The 23,043-nt window shown below is 41.4% G+C and overlaps 1 protein-coding gene across 4 annotated transcripts in view; it reads right to left on the reverse strand.

Annotated features, from left to right (window-relative positions):
* Positions 1-2,851: 2,851 nt before the first annotated feature.
* The window catches only part of UNC5D (unc-5 netrin receptor D), a 92,445-nt gene continuing 72,253 nt past the window's right edge, over positions 2,852-23,043 (reverse strand). For all 4 annotated transcript variants that reach the window (XM_072357004.1, XM_072357002.1, XM_072357001.1 and 1 more), the window contains 9 exons: positions 21,622-21,807; positions 19,695-20,072; positions 18,996-19,080; positions 16,857-17,025; positions 15,603-15,830; positions 14,191-14,340; positions 12,731-12,895; positions 11,275-11,453; positions 2,852-9,972 (listed from right to left, as the gene is read on the reverse strand). In XM_072357004.1, coding sequence (XP_072213105.1) covers positions 9,768-9,972; positions 11,275-11,453; positions 12,731-12,895; positions 14,191-14,340; positions 15,603-15,830; positions 16,857-17,025; positions 18,996-19,080; positions 19,695-20,072; positions 21,622-21,807 — 1,745 coding nt within the window. In that variant the 3' untranslated portion in view covers positions 2,852-9,767. The remainder of the gene's footprint in view (positions 9,973-11,274; positions 11,454-12,730; positions 12,896-14,190; positions 14,341-15,602; positions 15,831-16,856; positions 17,026-18,995; positions 19,081-19,694; positions 20,073-21,621; positions 21,808-23,043) is intronic.

Genomic DNA, 23,043 nt, shown 5'->3' on the forward strand with positions numbered 1-23,043 from the left:
GGGAAAAATAACCAACCCACCCAAAAGCACAAGGCTGCTCAGCAGAGGACAGATTGGGATTTATTCTGTTCAGTTTCAATCAGCCCATGATGTTTGTCACCAGCAGTTCTCTCCATTGCTGCCTCCTGTTGCAACAGAAGGGTTTGAGGATTTGAGCAAGCAGCCAAATGGCCTTAAAACTAAACAAAAACATGCAGGGAGAGAACTCATTTCTCTCAGTTGTTTTTTTTCTCTATCCATCCAAAAGCTGCTCCTCCTGCAGTGGGTTTTGTATGAGCTCTGTTAGAGCTGTGAGAACATCTGCTGTGTGCGGAGGGATGTCACTGAGTGTGACCCATTCAGGTCTCTGTGCTGCTCCTTGCAGGTCCTGTTCTTGTTCCTAGTTCTGAGACAGAACGGGACTGAACTTGAGACAACTGTACAGAGTGTGCATTGAGCTGAATTGTGCTCCCATTCCTCAGGTGAGCTCTTGTTTGTTAGAAGGCCAGATGCTGGTCGTACTGTGTGCCCACCCCTCAAATAGCCTTTGTTCTATAGGAGGGTGTGAAAAGGGAAAGGAAGTCACAGTTGCTGGGTGTTTGTATTTCAGTTCAGACCTCCAGCTTCCTCCATCAATGCTTTTATACTTGAGCTTGTGAGCTGACATCCCACCCATGTTCTAAACAGGTATCTGTGAGCAGCACGTGTTTTAATAAGCCCTAGTCCTACAAAAATCCCCACTTATGTACCAGATGAGGGTGAATGAGAGTAATTATTTAACTCTAATTGCATCAGTTAAGATTACCTGTTAAGAAGACTCTGGCAGGTGGGAGATAGCAACTCTTGCTGGGTTCACAAGCCGGCTGTTCAGAAAAGTAGGAATTAGTTTCAGTCTGATAACAGATTTACCCAGTAACACTGAGGTTCTTTGCTAATCTGGCTTTGTCTGGAAGCAACAGGGGAGTGCTTGCACTTGCACAGTGTCCAAGGAAGCCACTTGTAGAAATATGAAGATCTGTGTGTGTATCTGTATATAAAATGAGGGCTCTGCACTGAAGGCTTTGTGCTGTAGGTGTAGATGGTGGGGGGGGATGGGAGGAAGGGAAAGCAGGCAGAGGAAAGCTATTTAGGCACTGTGCAGATAGGGGAGACAGGAGCATTTTTGGATACTGCCTCCAGCCTATATTCAATGTTTGGCAGTCAAGTTTCATTTGTAGAATGGGGCAGTAGGGGCAGTGCTTTAGGAACACGCAGCAGTTGATCCCTTGTATTCTTGTTCCTTCTCCCTCTATATTCTTTTTGGATGAAGCACCTCGCATGTCTCATGTTGTTGTGCTCAATAACCCAGGTCTTCTTTTCATGGATTGTTTAACAATGAGTATGGGAGTATCTGCAGCTCCATCAAACCAAGCGTGTCTGTTATTGACCCCACGGGTGCTACTGTAACTAACTGAATTTTCAACCTCATTAGAAAATGAAGGCACGAGAAGCAGAGTTTCTATCACGCCCTAAGAACCATTCTTTCTAGGTGCAATAGGCACTGGATTTAATTGTGAACAAAAGGTACCTGCAGAGCTCTCTTGCCAAAACCTTTCTATTTAGAAGTTGAGATGCAAAAAGGCTTTGGGTGTTATGAGGTGAACTTCACACAGTAACACACATCATTTCTCTGCAAACATAATTGATTTTGAGTAATTTTACAATGAACGTCTAAGGCAGTTAATAGGAGAGATGTAGTTTTCATAAAGGTGACCATTAGATTGTATGGTGTAGGTTGTCCCAAGGGATAAACAAAATGACTGTGATGGATTGTTTCAAATGTGTCTTGATTTGTAAAAGCTTGTCATAGCATTTCATGATGGTAAATATGTAGTAATGATATCTTTTATAACACTGCACTTAAGGTTTGTGCTGCATCCACATTCTCATTTTGTCAGGCTAATGTATTTGTAGATGATACTTAACTGTATGTGTTAATGTGGCAGCCATAGCTGGAGAGTGGATGGAATCAATCTAGAAGATAAGTTTACATTGCACCAAACACAATGCTGAGTTTTGTTTCTCCTTTTTGACTTCATGTAAACACAGCATCTGGTTACAATGACTGCAATAAGAACTGTAAGAGGGTACCTTCATTGCTGAGGCAATGAAGTAAAGCCAGCAGTGCCCAGCAATGCAGATGTCATGGTGGTTCAGTCTGAGGTTTTCACCTGGCAGGACCCAGTGCTGTTTTCCAACCATTTCCAGTCTTCCAAGATATCTAAAGTTATGAGTCTGTATAAGAAGGATTAATTGAGAAATGAGTTACCAGCTGGTGCTTCTCAGTGAAGGGCATTACAAACCAAAAGGTTACACTGACATAATAAACGGATGAGAACTCGTTGCTTTGTTTCCAGTGAGATGGGATTCGAGGCACAGTCACTGGTTGGGAGTAACAAAGGAGCATCTGTGTTTTGGAGGTTCTCCTATCCTGCACAAAACAGAATAGATGTTGGTTTTGGGTTGCCAAGGACAAAAACTTCCTTGCCCTGGATTAGAATGTGTGATTTAAGATAATCTGCTGCAACGCCTTCTTTAGTTGTCTGCACATATGCACAAGTTTGAAGTCAGAATGTAGTTTTGAGTTGTTTGGGTTGCAGCTCAGATGGATGTGAAAGCAAAAAGATGTTGTTGAATTGGTTCATTGCTGACAGCAGAGGGTAAACTTCAGTTCTAGTTGCACTCCTTGCAGTTTCTCTGGGCAGTGGTGCACAGCACCCAGCTTTCCATTGTAAGCTCCCATATGAAGCTCATTTACCAAACCAGTGATGCTCTTATGTCAGAACATCTTGTTTTATCACAGGAATCAATGCGCCACTCGGACCCTCATCTGAGATATCAGTAAAAGACTCTTTATTCATAAATAACTGATATGCAGTAATTTATGTCTGTACATTTATTTCCAAAAGGCCAAAGCCATACAATTTTTGCAAACTCTACATAAAACATCCAAACTGTCCATTATTACTTCTTCAGTACAATATAACACAGCTGTTTGGCATTACCAAATATATATATGTATATATATTTATATATGTACATGTGCTGAAAAAAGAAGCCAGTGCAGCCTTTTCCTAGGAGTCTTTCCCAAGTATTTTACTGTACAACATTCAGAATTTACATCGATAGAACAAGGCACAGAAAGTGTGGTATGAAGCCAAGGCCATGCTTTGTATTTAATGTTTTCTGTCTCTTTCCTACTCCTTCAGCTTCATACTAAAGAAAGCGTTCAAACCTCTGCTCCTTTTTCAGTTCTAAACACACTTAAACCATGGGGAGAAGTGGGGGAGGGAAGGATGCTCAGCAGACTGAGCGAAAGCCAACGTTTCAGAACCTGTTTGTCACAAAAATAGGGGAGCAGAAGAGAAAAGGGGTCTCATTACAGAGGAATATTATTAATACTGATGTATGTATTGATGCGGTTTGTGTTTGGGTCAAAGCATTTGCCCCTCATTTTGCCAGAAGGCTGGTCAGTAATTCTGGAAGTTGGAAATGCAATGGAAGATGCTGGGTTAGCTCTGGTCGTGTATCAGTCTCTACACACTGACCAGCATTCTGTTTTGCCTCCTCCAAATTAACAAACGGTTTGCTTTTGAAGCTCTTGTACCCATTTATAAACTGAGTTCAGCATTGCAGTGGGGTTGGATTTGAGTAGGAGGTGGGAGGAGGCAGCTGCATTTCCACAATCACGAGTTGTGTGATGGTGGTTGGCTGTTCCCAAATAGACACAAGTAGATGGATGCTGCATGCCCAGCGAGGCTCCTTGTTCTGCTTACTGATGTGCTGGGAGATGTCTGAGGGTCAGTAATGGCATCTATCTGCTTTGTAGATTGAAAGGGGAAAGGATGCATATGGATATATTCCTCCCAACCCCCCATAACTTCAGTGCACAAATGGGGGGAAACTGAAAGAACTGTTTGCAAAGATAATCACTGTAATTACAGTAACATTCCAAGTTTCATTAAGGGAATTACCAGGTCTTCTGATTTTAAACTGCAAAAACAAAGCTTCAGGCAGTTCTAAGTGAGGATTTGTTAGGAATCTCTCCTGTTCTCTGTATCAGGCACACCTGCTGTTAGATCCATGTCATCCCCCTCCTGCTGGATCAGAAAAAAACTTACACCAGGCTTGGTGCACAGCACCCTTAACTTCCTATTGTGCTACACGTTTCCCTTTGGGATTAGACAATAAGATTTATATACAGAGACCGGATAACACGGGGTGGGGGTTGACATCTGAAATCTGTAGAAGTACATTCTCAACCAAGGTTATCACACCGGGGCAGACAAACTAAGCAGCTGCTGACGAAACCACGGTTCTACGGTAGGTGAGTGGCTAATCTCATTAATTACAGGACACTACATTACAGATCAGGGATGGGCCGTCTAATCTCCCTATCCCTTAGCTACATTTTCACAAGTGAATTCAGCTCTAGTTACCCTGTAAGGCAAGAAGGCTGCCCATTGAACCCCGGCTCACCTGGATTCCCTTGTAAAGCACAAACCAGTTAGTCAACACAACTCGACAGCTTATTTAAAAGCAGCTCTGCAATAGCTTGAAAATTACAACACACCCCTACCCACCCGAGCCCCAGACAAGAAGCACTAGTAAAGTTTGTACTATTCACCTCTAATACAAAAAATAAGTGTCAAATTATTCCTAAAACACCTGTTTAACTTTTAGACAGAACAGTGAAAGTGGAGCCCAATAGGGTTTTCTCCTTGCAGCCATGAGTAAAACATTGGTTCTGTTGTCTGCATTGTGGGCACTGTTACTATCCAATGATTCTGTGAGTGATCCTTTAGTCTTACAGAGGTTGTTCTATTTGCCCGTGGTGGGAAAGAGATTTTTGGTACTGTATATGTAGGTAATGGGAGAGAAGGGCGAGGCTGTGATAGCAGAAAATGCTTTGTGGTCTTTGTCAGTGGATTGAGGGTTTCTGTTGTTGTTGCTGCAGTTCTTCCATACCTGTGCTATACTCCCACTGTTTATAGTACTGTGTTCATCCAGGAGCCCTGTAAGTTCTTGGCAGTTTTAGCTAGGCAATGATTATCTATGCAGGAGAGGATATCTGTGCGTTTTGCACACTGCTGTGGAACAGCTGCCAGCCTCTCCCCAGGCAGGAATGGTGCCAAGGGAATAATTTCCCCATATCACAGATGAACAACCCACAGAAAACACTTTTTCAGCAGGTTTACCACAAAAGAAGCTCTTGGCCAATAGCATCAACCATCTCTACTGCTGTGTAAGATGTGAGGGTTTCCTGCATAGAGCTCAGCATAGTAAAGGCTGGAAGGACAGACCTGCAGCTCATTCACAGTTGTTTAAGGACTTGGATATGGTTCCATTTTCATTCAGTCAATTACCATCTGAGATGGAATGCAGTCATTTACTTCAAGTCTGTGTTTCACAGGCTGAAATAAACTCAAACCCAGAGGATGATGAGAACTGCCCCAATGGTTTGTTGCTCATTTTTGCTTCACTGTATCCACACAATTTTTTCTAGAGGGAAATAATAGCTGGAATGTTTTAAAACCTACTCACAGAGATGTCTTCCAAGTGGCATGAAAGGAATGGACTGCAGGGCAGTGTTAAGGGGTGGGCTGGCCAGGAGCCCCTCCTTGTGTTCACAGCCTGCAAGACCTGGGGGGGGAGCAGCTGTTGCCAGGGATAAAAATAACAGCAATACTTCTCTGTACTTGAAGAGAATAGCATTGATATCTTTCCATCTGTTATAAAATGCCCAATAACAACATTTTTGTAGGAGTGCATGGTGGTTTTATGGCACTTGCTCTAGTAAGTGAAGTTAGGATGTCAACCCACAGAGTCTTGACTTTTTTCCTTTGTGGCTTAACGTATCTTAATGTAAACCACAGGGCTGCAAAAGTGCTGCAAAGCTGGAAACGAGCTTTGGGAAAGTGGAAAAAAACTGTTTAAAGTCATTAAAAATATATATAACTATTAGTCTTAAAGGGGTCACAGCATGGAAGTGTCTGGGAAGGCAATAAATAGAGCAGGTTGGTGCTGTGAAGCCAGCAGGGCTGTGTCACCATGGAAGCTCAGTGGCACCTCCAGTGTGCAGCACTACAGCTCTCTCTGCTGCCTTTTGGGTTGCAAGGAGGCTTCTGTTATTTTTCAGAGGTCATAATTTCTAAAATAGAGGAAAAGAATCAAATTTGGATTTTTGGAGGTTAAAAATACATTCCTGGAACATTAAGATTGTGAATCCTTGTCAACAAATCTATTTATATAACATTTGCATACTAACTTATTCTGAGGGAATACTGTATTGCAGAGCATCCTTGCAGCAGCCCTTGGTGGGGAGAAAAGCTTTGTTTTAGTGTAAAATAGAGAAAGCAAAGCACCATTTAACATCTCCTGTTGTATTGCTTCACTGTCTGTTAATGGTAACAAAACCCATTTGCAGCTGCCTTGTTTAAATGGTATCAGAGCCATTTCCCTTCAAATGTTAACTTTTCTCTCTCTCTAAAACTGGGACAGCACAGGAAGAAGGGAGGAGAACTGGTGCAAACTCTCTATAATTAAAGTGCTAAGTTTTATTAATATCATCCCATGACGCTAACATAAAACAACAGAAAGGGAGCATCTGAAAACAGCCATATCTGCAGCAGATATCTAAGATAGAAGAAATGCAAAGTTCCCAGGAGTGGGAGAAAAGGGAACAGAGAGCTCTAAAGTCTGACTTAAATACTTGTTGTCTGATTGCTGCCCACTACGACCAGCGTCATCAGGGAGAACAATTTCCTCTTTATGGGAAATGTTGGTGGTATGACATGCTTTTTGCCACCTCTTATGCTTATCTTTAAGCTACATGGGTTTTTCCTCACCATTCTATTTTCTGCATGTTCAGGCAATTGCATCCTCTCTGATGATGCATTAGCTGGAGTGATTGGCACAGCAAAGTCAGTTACTGTATCCCAGGAGTGCTGCACTCTCTTTGCAGGCGTTTCTTGTGGCTTTATGCTCCAGCAAGATCCTCATCCTCTGTGATTGATACCAAGTGTATGAATGGTGAGAAATGGAGGGTTTGAGGCTGCTCGCCTATCAGGTAGCAGCAGTGGAGTGACTGAAGAAGTCCTTTAATACTGAGCTCATTACTTAGACCACTTCCCTAAACTTTCAGCCCTGATCACAACTAGAGATACTATAAGATTAAAAGGATGTTTTGTATGATATAGTATGGTGGATCTATACAACACAGCAGTGCAGCCAGATCAATACAAAGTTAGAAGTGTAGGCTGGAAGTCCAGCTCCTGTTTCGAATTCCTTTCCAATGAGATAAATATTATTCTAGCATTTCTAGTCCATTTAAACAACTAAAGGTCATGAAAACAATACTAGGTTACAAGTCAGTTCTCAGTGTGTAGATTCACAAAAGGAAGATCAGCAGCAAAGAAGCTGCTTTGGCATAACTGAACAAAAGCCAGGAAACAGAACAACAGCTCTCTGTTGAGCAAAGCAAAATTGAAATCTTACCTTGGGGCCCAAAACTGAACAGCTTTTGTTCCAGCATTGTAAAAATGTGACATTTATTCCTTTCAGTACATAACTCAGAGGGGAGACTTTGTTGGGGTTGGATGTGGATTTTGGTATACAACCCTGATCCCTTCCATCTGCAGGTTGGAAGAAATCAGCCTGGACAAGTCTGGCGTCTCCCTGCTGTATAAGTACAGGACAGGCAGAGCTGGGTGGTTTCTCACATCTACCCCAGTCCAAGATGCAAGCATTGCATGTTTACTGAGTGATGCTATAAGGGCTGAGCTCTGCAGTGTTTGACCCCCATGTGTGGCTCAGCAGACTGGGACAGCAAGAGCAGGATCCACACAGAGCCCTGCAGAACACCACAGCATGCTGTGGCACTGCCAGGGGATGCACAGGGACTTTGCTGGGGTAGCAAGTGGGAGTTAGATTGAAAAAGCAGCAACCAAATTCAAACAGCATCTGAGGAGAAGCTGAGAACAAATTAACTGCTGGAGAGAGACTGTAGTGGGTTTCCCAGACAACTGCAGCTCACTAAAATTCCATTGCTTTTCTATGGATGCCATTCTCTATTTATTTATTTTTTTTATTCATGATGTTTTGTCCAATGAAAAATAAGTTTCTGGGGAGGAGGAATGGAAGTCACTACAAATATAATTCAAAGACAGAGCCGTGTGCTGCTGAGGGAAGTGACAGCTTGCTGCCAGCTTAGCTGGTATTTTTGTCTCAGTCTTACATATGCTTGCAGCAGTTATGGGTTCACATTGCAAACAGGAGCGCTGATGTCAGACTGCATGAAATCCTAACGTTAAAAAATGGTTGGGAAAGTCCAAGTGTTTGTAAGTCTGACTGCTCAGCCTGCCAAGCTGGGAAAGCCATGAAATTGGCCATTGAGGTCTATTGATTGTACTGATTTTGATTTATTGATTGTAATGATTTTGGATAACTATGGATTTCTCCACTAAGTACGTGCCCCGTTGTGCTGCTCGCAGCCTAATACAAGTACCATGGGTAATTCTCAAAGACTACATGAGTGCAAACACTGGTTGTATTTGGTTTGGTACCAGTTCTGCCGGGATGCTGACTCACAGTGACAGCTCTGTTTTGGTTCAGTTGAAGTAATAAATCATATTTGCATGAGATGGGTAAAAAGGGATGAGAATTCACCAGCTTTGTTCTGGATGTGGTGGTAAATAGGCCAAAAGTTATGCAGCCAGCTCTATCTCCTGCACAACATGCTATACATTAAATGAGGCCAATTTCTGGCAGCAATAGGTGGAGGTTATTCTGTTGGTCTGAACCTAAACCAGAATTAAGCTGTGCAGATTGAATTCGCCTCCAGCTTTCAGTTCAGTGTAAGCCTGCTAAAGCAGGGCTGGCAATCTCCTGCATTCTATTTGGTTGTTTAAGTCCACCCCCAAAGAAACAAGTTTTGACCTAGTGAAATTCTGCAAATGGAGAATTTTAGGGCATTGGTTACATGTTCTCACAAACATGGATTGCACAGAGAAGGGCTTCGTTCTGCTTTTGTTAACAGAACAGGCAGGAGAATCTGCAGCAAGGCTACATTCATTGAGTGACCGAGCTGGTAAAAGAAATTGTTTGGGTGACAACTGATATCTGTTAAATAGTTATACAAATCTATTCATTCCTCAAATCTCTGAACACGAGAAGGTCAGATTTTCAGCTGTCCTTTAGCTAAGTTATAGCAAATGCACAGAGACAACACAATGCTAGCAAATGGCATTTACATCCACTTTTCAGGTGTGTTAAGTTGGAAACACAGCACAAAGGGGACTCAGGGCCCCAAGAACACAAACCCTTACACCAAGATTAACCTCTAGTGGCTCTAAATATCCACTGCTTAGCACTAGGCATTGCATTTTAGTAGGCACTGTATTCTTCTTTAGCATCACTGTTTCCTAAATAGAGGATGTCATAATATTTACCTTGCACAGCTCTGTACCTCGCTCCTTCTTGCCCCTGGGAATGATTGATGTGCAGTCTTGTTTTTGAATCTGAACCATGAATTTTAAATGAAAGAGGGCTGTAGCACAGGGACAGCTTGTTTTCCTTATTACGGAGATGATTTTTAATAGGGCTTCTTCTGCTCCTCCGACTGAAAACGGCACTGTGGAGACATGTCTGCTTCCTTGGGCAGTGTGCAGAAACCCTTATTTCCTCCCTGCCAAAGAGATTTTCAGGTATGAAAGTCAGCTGGCCATCGGTTCTTCAGTGGAAAGGAAGGACTAAAGTCCATTCTGTCTGCTGTAGTTGAAGTCAGGCTCCTCCATCTCAGTTTCTGTTATGTCTGAGATTTTAGAGTGTGTCCTTCCTATTTCTTCCAGGGCACAGGCGAGGGAGTCGAGGTCGCCATCGTGTTGGTGTCGAGCTTCCCAGAGGTCCAGAATGACTGCAGATGGGCTGCTTTGTGTGGCAAAATAGGAGAGATTCCTGAGCGGGGTAGGGAAAGGTGGAACAGACTGGTTAGAATAAGAAACCTGCAGCAAGATCTAATTGGATGAATAGAGGGAATCCTAGTGGACAGCTGATGCGTGTGTGTGTGCAGTACAAGTCTAGCTTTGTAGAAGTCACTTATAGCTCCTGCCACTTTCAGAACTATGAAAGAATGAGGACTTAAAGCCAGAATGTCACTCCTGTCAAGTCAACAGAACAACAACTGTGGCAATAGCCCATTTTTTGATTATTATTCTTAAATAGATGGGGGAAAGATGATGATGATGATGTTAATAAATTGCGGGTAGATGAAAATTAGTCCAGTCATCATTTTTGCTCTACCCTCTAAATTTTATCCCTATCATTTCAGGTTAAACTGCTCGAGAATGTTCATTTTCTACCTCTGAATTTGATTTATAGAAATGCATGCTGCATCAACCAGCTGCAACCAAGGGAGAATCAGAAGTTAAAGAACTGTCATAAGCTCAGTCTTGCACAAACTGTTGTAATCTCTATTCTGCACTGTCCTTCAGTTTCCTGAGAAAGCAAAAACTCCTCAGGATTGAAAAGCATGACGGTGCATAGCAAACACTGGTAGATAAAGCACAGTGCTGTGACTCACTGCTGCCTGCCTGTAACTTATATTCTCTTCTTTGGTTCAGTTTTGGTTTATTGACAAGCCTGTGAAAAGGAATTTGTCAATAGGAAGTTGTTTTGCTTCATCCTCTGCACTCCTGGGCACACGCTTATGGAGATGGTGATAATCAGAACATCTTTCTGAGTCAAATGCCTTCCCCGATTCCATTTAGCCGAGTGGAAAATGCAAAGTAAGCAGTAAATGAGTTTTTATAGTGCCTTTCAGTTTTAATAATCATAACGTTATTGCTCCTAAGAGCGGAGCGTAACTTTCTTTGAAACATGCCTTTTCCTTAGAAAAATCTAACCCATGATTCAGTTTGGAGTGGAGCATCGGGGATGGCAGCCACACAACAGCTGCTCAGCTGCTGTGTTCACAAGTCCTGCACTGACCAACCCCCACTATTGTGGGTTCCAACCTGAGCTTAGGAGATGACAGCAGGTGGGATGGGTTTATTCAGAGTGGAAGGCAGGTCCTGTTTTCAGTCACTAGTAGGATATAAAAGAACGTACGAACTACAGCTTATCCTTGAGAGTAAGAAAGGCAATTACTATTTACGCATCCTTAATACCAGCAAATTAAAAAAGCCCCATAACAAAATAGCAGCAGATTATTCTTGTCGTGTATGTAAATGTTCACCTTTTAAAACTGCTTCCCATTACCTGCTGATGCTGTTTTTCTGTGCTAGCATCTGCCAGTCTTTGCCTTTGGCATTGGGTGTGTCGAATGTTGCGCAGATTCTTTGTCTGATGGAGTATGGGATTTTGAATGCTTTTGCACCCATCTGTGCGGGGAAGTTGCTGTCATCATGTGCAAAGAAAGCAATGGTTTCTCTTTCATTCTACACAGAAGATAAAAGCAGAGCAGTTTAGTGCAGCACTGGGTTCTGTGCTGATCTGGAGGTCTACAGGCAGCTCTCCATTGCAGAAACAGTACCATCAATGGTCCTGTTCAGGAGCCTGGAACTCAGACATGAGTTTTGCATGGCCCCTTAAGTACCAGAGTACTAGGAATGCATTCTTATGCAGGGATCAGCCTGCAAACAAGGCACGTCTACATAATATACATGTCTACATACATGTGCTGCTGCACCAAAGGCTGCGGAGAGAGAACACATCAAGCTGTGTCTGAGGTTCCACTGATAGCCTACATAAGCCTACAACACAGACACTTAAATTCTTTTAATTTTACTGCTTTTTCCACATCAAAAAGCTCTGTAGAATCCAGGTCCTTTTTGTAGACTGGGCCTGTTCTGTTCCTATGAAATTATACCAAGTCTTGTGTAACAGTCCCATTTCCATGCATTACTTGTTTCAGTGCAACGTGGCATAAATATTAAATAACAGTGATGCTATAGTCTCTTCATATAACATTTATGACACATTCCAAAAGTCATCCACGCACAGTAATAGTAGTGCTGCAGATATATCACAATGCCTGACTGTTCAAATTAAACCTGCAGAACAATGGTAGGTTTCATACCCTGCACTTGTGAGATAAGCTGCTGCTACCTGGTTAGTTTGCTGCAGTGAACTACTTGAATACTCAGTTGCTGATTATATGTATTTACAGTCTAATTATCCTCACTCCTTCCCTTGCTTTTTCAGAGCCATAGGAAAGCTCTCTGTGTCTGGCTGAGGATACAACTGTGACACTAAGGCCATGTGGAAAGGTAGGTCCCTCTGTTTTTACCTGAATTATCTTTGAGGTTAATTAAGATCTAAATTCAAGCAATCAGCAAAGATGCTCGCTAGCCCAAGAAAGGTAGCTGAAGTTCTTCTTACCATTGGAGGCATTGCCTGCTTGAACACCATTGCTATGGCTGTGGCCAAACAGCATCCAAGCAAGCTGCCCTTTATTTAAACTCTCAAGACACTCAAAAACTTTCCACAAGAAAAATATCAGCATCATCTCACATACAAATTATTTTTAGTGCTCTAGAATCTCAGTAAATGCTTCCTTTGATTTCTGCTAGAAATAGAACTGAATGCTCTGTGCTTGTTGCAGCATTAAACAAGGCATGAGAAATGCCAATGAGGTAGAAGGGGCAAAAACAGGGCACAGTTTGCCTCGTGCTACACAGCTTGAGGAAAAAATGAAAAGGAAAGGATGCTTCACCTCGAGGATGGATGTCTGGATCTGTAGGATTTGCTCGTGCCCCTTGACTTGCCGGACGCAGATCTTGCAGGACAGCTGTGTGGTTGCAGGAGTGTAACGCTCCAGGGAGAAGGCACAGTGCAGCGGCTTCTGGTTACTGCACCACACACGGGAGAACGGGACCTCCTGGGAGAGAAACAGCCCACCAGAATGGAGGAATAGGAGTGAGTTGTTGGATCCTCCAATAGGTGAAGATGCCAGAAAAACAGCTGCTGTTAACCCTGGGCAGTGCCTTTGGTCCTCACCATGCTCACCCCAAGCCCCTTCCTGCTCTACCAGCCCAGTTCTTAAGGGCTCCCCCTACTTGCAAACAAAGGCACTAACAATTTCTGTGGGCTTTGCCACCTGCCATGAACTTCTTTAATGCTGCACTTTTACATGTTGCTGATTTGTGTCTTCAGGCTTTGAAATGGATTTTGCTAATCTGAGAAATGATTAACATAAATCTTTCCTCATCGTAGTGCCTGACAATGGTTTCATTGCATCAGCAATTTCAGTTGTTCCAGACAACCCAAACTTAAAGTGGTGGTAAGTGGGAAAGAAATGAGTAAACACTGCAAGAAACCACAGCAAAAAAACATTTCACTGAGCCAGTACAAGCTGGCCAGCAGTTTCTGTTAAGAAACCATCATCTTCCTCAGCTGTCATTCAGATGATACTCGATTTTATAATGCAGATGTTTATTAGGCTTCAGTATCAGCATTGTGGCATTGTTCTGCTGGCAGTGAATCTGCACACCCTTCTCAGAAACCTCAAGTCCTTGCTGTGGCCAAAGCCTTCCTTAAAGCAAACGAGGCCCCAAAGCATTCACGGACTGAACAACAAATCAAAAGGCAGTGAAATACGGGGCTGTTTTTATAATATGACTTGAGGCAAAACCTGATTTGTTGCATTAATGGAAACCTTCCACGTCACTACATTGAAGATTTGTTTTTGCTAAAATTCAAGATGAAAGACATCTGTATTTTAAAACACCAGCTCACTCTATTTGCCAGCACTTGGCTTATAGGTTCCAGTAACCAATACATTCAGAAATTCATCTTATGTTTTTACTTATACTTTTCCACCTTCAACAGCCTCTCTAATTAACGTCTTACAGGAAAAACAATTTGCTCTTCATCAGATCTAAGAAAGTGCATGCTGTAATTGGAACTCATGACATTTAAATACTGACATATATCCTCTCATTTTCAGCCATATATTCCTAGTCGTATTGAAATTGGAATGACAAAGATATCAAGAACATTTTCAGTAGCAACAAATTATAACAAGCATATAGGCCTTCCTTAGGAAGTAATTTAAATAAGGAAAAGCACAAGCTTGCTTTCCATTAGAAGATACATGTTAAATATTCTTCATTTGAAATGTTTCATCCTGTTTTTGACAAAATCATAACACAATGCAATAAAATGGGCAACTACCTGACAGGCAGTGAATGGTTTGATCCTCCAAAGGAAAGGAGGGATATCAAGGACAGATATCTGGAGACTGAAGGTATTCCCTTTGAAATGCAGAAGTTTGGGTTCGTCCAGTAATTGTCCTCCTTGGATCCTTTCATCCAACACCACTTCCTGCAATGGCAGAGGAGAAAAGAATTCTTTACTATTAGAAACAAATACCAAATGTGCTGAAAATTCATCTTTGTGAAAGGAGCCGAGTCCATTTACAGCAGTGGAGTGTTTCTGTCACACAATGGGCACTGCCATTTGTGTTCCACCACAGGAGGTCCAGGGATGCCAAGGGCTCTATTGCTGTCCTTGATGCTACACCGGATTACTTTCTTGACTCCCTCAGTATCAATAACAACACACCTTCCCTAGGACTGCAGTAATTGAGGAGGAAACCACAGGGGTATTGCAGCTCATTAATGCTTGCCTTCATACTTCAGAGTTTCAAGTTGAGGGTGGGCTTTTCCACTGCAAGTAACTCTGATGGTTCTACTGAACGTCACAATAGTTTGAGAAACAAGATGATTTTTATCCAGCTCCAGAAATTGTAGAACATTATAAAATCATACACTAAACATTAACTAAAACCAAATCAAAACATAAAAATTATACTTCTTAGAATTTCATTTTTATGAAATGCTATAAAAATGCTACAGAATACTAAATGATTGCAGCTAGGGCTTATTCATAACTGATGCTGAGTCACTGAACTGTGAACATATGAGCCAGAGTTCCTTTTATACACTCAACAAATACCCGAAGAAGGAATTTGGGCCTCTGAACTTCAGGCAGGCACATCCAGGAAAATACTTCTAGCCCATGAATTGTGTGAATGATACAAAGGATATAGTTATAAAGCTATAGCAAATCTTTAACCATCCTTTCAGTGCCTTTGCTTTTATTAGAGCACAAAGATGTTAGCGTGTGCTCCGTTAAGATCTGTCTTCATTCTGCACAATAGGAAGAGGAAGCAAGAATTTGGTTACAACAGTCTCCATTTCAGCTCTCAAAAGAAAAACACTTTGTTAAAGCTTCTTGATTCACCATGGCTACAACAGCTCATGAATCTTATTGTTTTGCCTTGGAATGCCATGCAGCAAAGTGACACTAATTGAAATTTACACTTGGGGATTATTTATTTATTTTACTTTTTTAAAGGAGAAATGCACAATTATAACTAATTATAACTTAATTCTTATAAAAAATAAAAAGAGAACAATACAATCTCTTCCTTCTTGCTCATATTGTAAGAAGTGACTAATGACAGCTAAGGGTAATGACCATGATACGGACCGAACAGTTCTGAACTGTTGCTGTAGCCCTAGGAATAAAGGAATGTGAATATTCTGTGAGGAAAAAGAATCAAAACCAAGATAGCCACGTACCTGAAATGCACAAGGTGTGTTATCCATGCAATACACTCTCAGATTGTAATCCAGAGAATTGCAAGATAGGCAGCCAAAAACCGCTACTTTCAGCTGTCGGACGGCACACTCAGAAATGGGTTCTCCAATAAGTGCATAAGTTCCAAAGCTGTTTAAGAGAATGTGACAGGCATAAGGATCCAGCAGGCAGTAGCAGGAAGTAGTTTCCTCTTCCACAGACATCACTTCCTGCAAAATGAAATTCAAGTTAAAAAAACAACAACAAAACAAACACCAAAAAACAGACCTTGATAATAAGGTGTCATTTGTTTATTTATATTCAACTGGAATGCAAAGTCACTCCCAAGAGCCAGCTCCACATCCTTAAAACTCACATTGATCTCAGAATGAGGAAAGACTTGCATAGACTACCTATGCAAGTGAATAGTCTCTTATTGACTCAAGGCTAAATGGAGGTTTTCTAGCAATGCATTGTACAGAATTCAGTGCATACAGCATATAATAACAATAACAATGCCTAGGCAATTTTAGCTTCTTTTTTCAAGTGTTCTTGACTTTCTATCTAATTTTTTCCCAATGTCAAAGTAAGAAATTACTTTTGAAGATTGAAGTCAATAAGCAAACCTTAAACAATAGTAGGTATTTGACATCCTTTCAGAACATCCATTACAGTTGTTTGCCTTCATCAAAAAAACTACCTAACCCACTCTTTCGTATTTCATGCTTAGTTCTGCATTACAGCATCATTATAGATGAGGTATCTGAGCAATCTACAGCCTGGTGTTACACTCCTCATTAATTCTGGGCTGCTTGTAACTGACGCTGATGGAGCTGACAGCATACTGAATGAATTTTATGAGGAAAATGAAACTGAATTTGAAATGGTTTCAACAAGAGCCACAGCAATATGGTGGTTTACAGGAGAAAAAGGATAAAGTCAAGGTATCCACAAGTGTTTTAGCGACTGTTTGTTTTCTTTGCAATGCAAGGAATCAAACAGTTCCACCAGCAGCAGCACAATGAAGCGTTGACCCTTTTCTCTATCTTTTAGTTTAGCACTTGAACAGAGTTCAGCTACTTCAGAACAAAATGCAAAATCTGTTTGATTTCTGACTAGAGAAAAGATGTTTCCTTTGAAATGCCTGATTGTTCTGTCCCTTGTACCATCTTCAACCAACACTTGCATAATTAACAGCAATCATGTTTTCATTTAGTGTATATAACCTGTAAGTGGAAGCAGAAGCACGAACGTACCTCCCATTTTCCTTGCTGTGTCCTTTTCTTTAAGTGGATATTCCAGTGCTCTGAATTAACTTCTGCACAGTGCGGTATAGTCAAGGCAAACGGAGAGCTGACGGAGACATCCGAAGGGCCACAAGTCACTTCTGGTCCTAGGAGGACATCTGGGCTTTCTGGCTGTAGGCTGTAGGTAAATAATAACATCTTAGAACCTTTTTAATGAGTGAAAACGTATTCACTCTAATTGCAATACAAAGTTTAAATGTTTTAGTTAAAAATCCAAATAAGTGCTTTGTTCATCTGTTACAGAAAAGATGAGCAAGCCAACTAGAACACTAATTTTCATAAGGATTTGGTAGTAGGAAGTGAAACAGAACTATTGGGCCACATGTACTTAAATCATTGGCTGGCATTTTGGGTTCTGGTCTTTAAAATACATTTTGATTTGCTTCAACAAAATGAAATGCTGGAAACTACTCTATGCAAGTAAGTCTTGTGTTGTGCCCCAGCTGGTAGCGCTACCATCTAATTCTGCCTGCAGAGAATGTCATTAACAATATTTTCACAGTAGTGGAGACAATATTTCCCTATAGGAGATGTGAATACAGAGTTTTGGTTAAGTTGTGCCATTGGTGACAATTCCTATCAAAAACAGCACCAATTTTTCAAGGCTCAGGAATGAAATAAAACACTGCAGATATAAACAGCTCCCCCCATCACCTCTTCTCCTATCATTACACTGTTCAACATATATCTCATACCAAACTACTTCAACATCTGAACAAAGATTAGAATAAATGACAACTAAACCACTCCCAAATAACCTAAATCAGAACAACATGATCCTTGTTCTCTCCAACACATTCCATAGTGGCCTCAAATCCTTACAAGAAACATAGAAATCTCCATTCTTGTATGCTACTGTATTTTTAATGGTTATACATCTTCTGCTGGTGGGGTACAACACAGCTGTTCTCTCCCTCAGTTCAGATGGGCAAAAGATGTATCAAACATTGCCTCAACTGGAAGCAAAACAGTCTCCCTGTGATAATTTTCAGTTGGGTTTCCTACCTCCGTTTCTGCCCACGACAAAAAGGAAAGCAGTAGGCAAAATTTGCTGCTTGTATTTAATTAACCTATTTTAACTCACTTCTGCAGAACCATTGAAGATAAAACAGCTGTGGGTTTGGGGTTGTTTTTTTTTCCCCCTACTTCTTCCTTTCCTTTCACATATCTTAATATTCCACTGGGAGTGATAAAAAACCTATAGCAGCAGATGGGGACGGAATAGGAAAGTTCTCACAAAGGAACTCTGATATCAGAAGGAAGAAAAATTAAAATAGATTAAGTTTTGGAAAAGAGTTCCAAGCTTTAAAATTCATAGGCAGCTCTGGATGATTCACTTTGCTTTCTTCAATTGCATTTCTTAAAGTTTACCTCAAAACAAAACCAAACCAACACCAAAAAGCCACTACAAAACTAAAGCTGCACCACATCTAAAAATGAAGACCGTGTTCCACCAATCCTGGCAGCTAAGAGCCACTGGGATGTCAACATTTTTTTGTGGGAATGACTATCAAAAACCCCTAAAATAATCTGCTTCTTTGACGGTGCTTTTTCATAAAAGAAAAGGATTCATTCCCAAGTGTTTGATTTGGGGCCAAAATCCCTCAGCCTCCTAACACAGAATGAAGGCCACTGAAGTGATTGAAGCAGAATTGATGAAAACACTCACAGCTGCTGCTGGCAAGAGAATTTAAAGCCACGTATCTAACGGAGTACCTACTTGTAAGGGTATCTGGAAAGCAGCTAGCTTTCTTTTGTACGAATGACATTTACCACACACTTGAAGCACCAACAAAAATAAAATGGCCTGCATTCATCAAAAACCCATTTCTTCTTGTATTTGTTTTCTTTTCTCCTTCTTCTCTTTGAAGTACATACATACAATAGAGCTGAAGTGTGGAGAACCTTGGGAAGCCACCTCCATCAATGACATGAGCACACGGTATGTCATGGCAGAGAGGCCATACCAGCTCCACTGAAGACAGATATGCCATTCTTTTAGATAATCTTAACATGAAATCCATGAAATGAGCCACACTTCCACACATTCTGTGTGCTATTAATGTGGGCTTTTTACATATGTCTTACCTGGACTCTCTTGAGTTGATGGCAAGATAAATTTCCCATGAACTCTCTTCAGGAATTGCCCCATGTGGCACCAACAGACTGACTCCTACAACACAGCAAAGGCAGAACTTACCTGGATGTAAAGCTGAGTTTAAAGGGAACCCTGAATAAAGATTACTATCAGAATCTGTCAAACTGCTCATCTCAAGGCAAGAGTAAACCAGAAAGCCAGGAGCACAGTAATGAAACCCATGCTAGAGTTTTCCTATTTCTCCTGAGACACCTTAATTGTTACGAGCTGGAGACTTCAATCGTATTATTAAGTCTGACAGTGTTAACACAGTCAGGTGCTGATGTACGTAGACTGCTTTGAATTTGACCCCGTTATCTGAGACCCTGATCCAATAGCCATTTCCTTTCCAGGGAATGCTTCATTTGGATCAGGATCCAAGTGAGCTACAGCTTTGATTAATATAACTTTCATGCTTAAAGGCATCAAGAGAGGTGGTAATTTGTAGCAGTTCAAATAGGCATAATACCTCTTTACTCCTAATCCTAAGCTTTGTTTTGATCATAGTCACCCCTCCTGCGTGGGCAAGATGCTCTACTTCCCAGTATTTGCATTACAGAAACTCCTACTTTTTATGTATTTAATTTATAGTCAAGCAAAATGAGTTTCATGTAAAATTATGTTTCATTAATAAAAAAGGATCTACTCACCTGTGTTTGGAACCACTAAACGACCTCCCAGGTGTCCAAAGATGGCGGTCGTCTTCAGCTCATTTCTTGTTGAAATAGAAGACAGGTTCTGAATATACGCAGCCTTGTTTCTAGCCTGTATTGTTCCAAAGCCTCTCGCATTCCCATGGGGAAAAGTTCCAGAATGTGCCTTTCCGTGATATTCAGCCCTCTCTGTCACCCCTAAGGAAACCATGAACGAACTCTGAACTTTGACTTTGATGTCTGACAGCGGGTTAAACAGTGAAGACTCTGTCATTAGCTCCTTGTCCATTGGATCCTGCAGGCAGATTGGTCCACTGTATGTTCTGCTCACTGTCAAGTCAGGCTGCATGGATGAATTCAAAAGCAGGGAGTTACCTGGTGAAATGAAGTGGATCAGGCAGTTAGTTACTGTATTGTAGAGTGTGCAGTGAGGCTGAATAATGCACCTAGATAACACATCGCTGAAGAAATGATACTGTGGATAGGGAGCATTCCATCCGACTTACGTGGATCTTCATAAAGCACAGAGAAGTGCTTTATGAATTTGGAATCCTGGACTGCATTCCTAATCATGCAGTAATTCGAGTTACAATCCTGAAATGAATAAATCTCTTTGATTTTAACTATGTCCTTAGGTTACAAGAGCTGCATTTACATTGAGAAATGAAAAATAATAGATGTATGGGTTTAAGTATTCTAAGATCCATGACTCACATCTGATTCATGTATCGTGATTGGTGGTGTTGTGTTTTCTTTATTAAACAACACTGGAGCTGTTTACCTACTGTATGATAATCCATGCACACCTGTCTCAGTGCCCAATTAGCCCAGACCAAGTTCCAGCCTGCACTGTGCCACTAAGCATGCTGCAGCTAATTCCTCCCTCCTTAGTAATGTCTGGAGCTTAAATCACTCTGCACTCGAGAGCTGCCTGCAAATAAAAAGCCAGGCCTGTATTTCACTGTCACTTTCAGTGAACCATTAGATGCATTTGTAAATCCTAAACAGTACTCAGCTGCACTTTGATTTCCCCATCTATAAATTGGAGCTAGACAGGTAAGACTTAAGAGATCTAGCCAATGTGGATCTAATGCTAACTTGTTTGATGTACTCAGCACATACTGCAGCTCTGGGAAAAATAATTGTATATGGAGAGTAAAAGCTCTCCTCGCTCTATTCTATGCAATAGAAAAGTACTGAAGTAAGCACTGGAAATTTACATAACTGAGCTTTAATGCCTTGCATCAGACATCTCTTCTTGACCTCGCCAACATTTCCTTTTTGATTTGCTCTTCTTCCCTGGCAGCCTCATGCCTTAAAATCAAAGAGGGTGATGTTGAGACCCAGATGAAACTGTGCAGAAGATCTATCAGGACCTCAATCGCTGTATTTTGTACTTCAGGCAATTCCAACATGCATAAATCTATGAAAGAACTTCTGTTTTGTTTTGGATTTGGTTCTGTGTGCAGGCTTTTGTTTTTAATTACAACCCATAGGGTAGAACTTTTTGGTGAGCTTGCAGAAAAGGACAGCTTTGTGCTTGAAGGAAGGCTGGTTGAAAGTGGGACAAGACTAATACAGGGAGAAATATCACAGCTGTCCATCTAGGAGCATTCAAGCTCAAAAACTTCCTATAAGTCACAAACATTAGCACAGAATCTAATGACAGTATTTCTGAAGCGCTTAGAGCATGGTCAAGAAAGATTATATGCCCAAGTTGCTGTGACAAATCAGTAGCAGAGACTACATCACGGTTCAATCCCCCGATCCCACTCCATGTAGCAGATCTGCCCTTCCCTGGCTCCAGATGTGTCTGCTTAGCATTAGGCTGGAGTGCCCTCCTGCAGCCAGTCATCACATATGAGCTTAGTATCTCTTTGTAGCAGGGACTCTGGAGAGAAGAAAATGAAATCACAACACTAACCTTGTCTGACTGTTTTAAAATTAAATGTCTGGAAGCCTCCTGTCAGTGCAGATGAATCAATCACATCCACGCCGTACTCACTCTGACTCCGTCTGTAAAGGGTAACACCAACCACCAGCACAGCTACAGCAATGACTGCTGCTCCCAGGCCAGAGTACAGGGCAATGTCACTGGCTGTCTCTATATCTGAAGGAGAAAAAGCAGATACCGAGTCAGAAACACTCATGAAAATGCCTGGAGTGTTCCCAGCAGCGAGGATTGTATGCAGCCACAGACACATGGCCAGAGGAGTAAAGCTCAAGGCATAAACTTGGGACAGATCACAGCAGGATAGAATACTGAGGAGGTAAGCATTTGAAAGCATGAACAGATTTCCTGGTGCCTCATTCCATGTGGTAAGCTTATATTGATTTAGGAGTTGCATCGTGGTATTTGAGGTTTTCTTGAAGTGGGATAGTTGGACTCGTAGCAGCCAGAAGCAGAGTGCTTACTACTAAATACCTTCTCTCCTTAGCACACACTGCTAGCTCGGGCTGTGCACTCAGGTATGCCGTCCTCTCCCATTCTTGCCCAGTGGAGATCATTAAAGTATGGTAATGCAGCCCTTAGAGGGGAGAACGTGGAAGAACTGAAGCCGGGGAGAGTTGTTTTATGTACTGCAGGATTCTCATTCACTGATGGCTTCCAGGGACACGTAAGTTTCTTGTTTTCAATTCTAGAACTAATCCAGGATGTCATAAATCCTCTGAAAAAAACCCTTAGTGGAGATTTTCCCTCTTTATTTTTTGTGTGAGCTTTAGCTTAAGAGGGAACAATCCACTCTCTCAAAGCTTGGAGAATGGCTGACAATACCCTGCATATCTTGGTGGAATCCTGCTGTTGGAAATGAGCTGGAACCCAAAGCCTTTCCTCTGACCACATCCACACTTAAAGCTTACAGCCAACTTTCCTAAGACTTCAAACTTTTTACAGCAAAGAAGAGGGATTTCTTTATTTAAAAGAATGAATCCAAATAAAACCTGCAATATTATGCAATTGAATTATCCAGTCCTGCTGTTCTAGATCTACAGGGATTTAGGACCATGTACCATGAAATTAAACTACTTGGAAGTGTACATAGTGGGTCCTTCAACAGCTCCCTTAATGCCAAACTCCAGCTTAGAGGAAGAGATAATGTTGTACATTCACCCTGTGCATCACCTGCTATCTCATTCCACGTTGCTTCCTGCTATCAGGTGAGGTGCATGTTGGTACAAAACATGCATTTATAACAAATGACAGAGACAAAAAACAACCAGGAAAAACAGACTATTCAGTACCAGTGAATATATATGGCAGGAAGTCAAATTTAACATACGTAAATAATTAGTGAAACTGCTTAATAAATGGGAGGAGCCTTCTGTTGTGCATCCTTTTCTCTAG

Source organism: Excalfactoria chinensis, chromosome 25 (genome assembly GCF_039878825.1).
Source record: "Excalfactoria chinensis isolate bCotChi1 chromosome 25, bCotChi1.hap2, whole genome shotgun sequence".
Taxonomy (NCBI): domain Eukaryota; kingdom Metazoa; phylum Chordata; class Aves; order Galliformes; family Phasianidae; genus Excalfactoria; species Excalfactoria chinensis.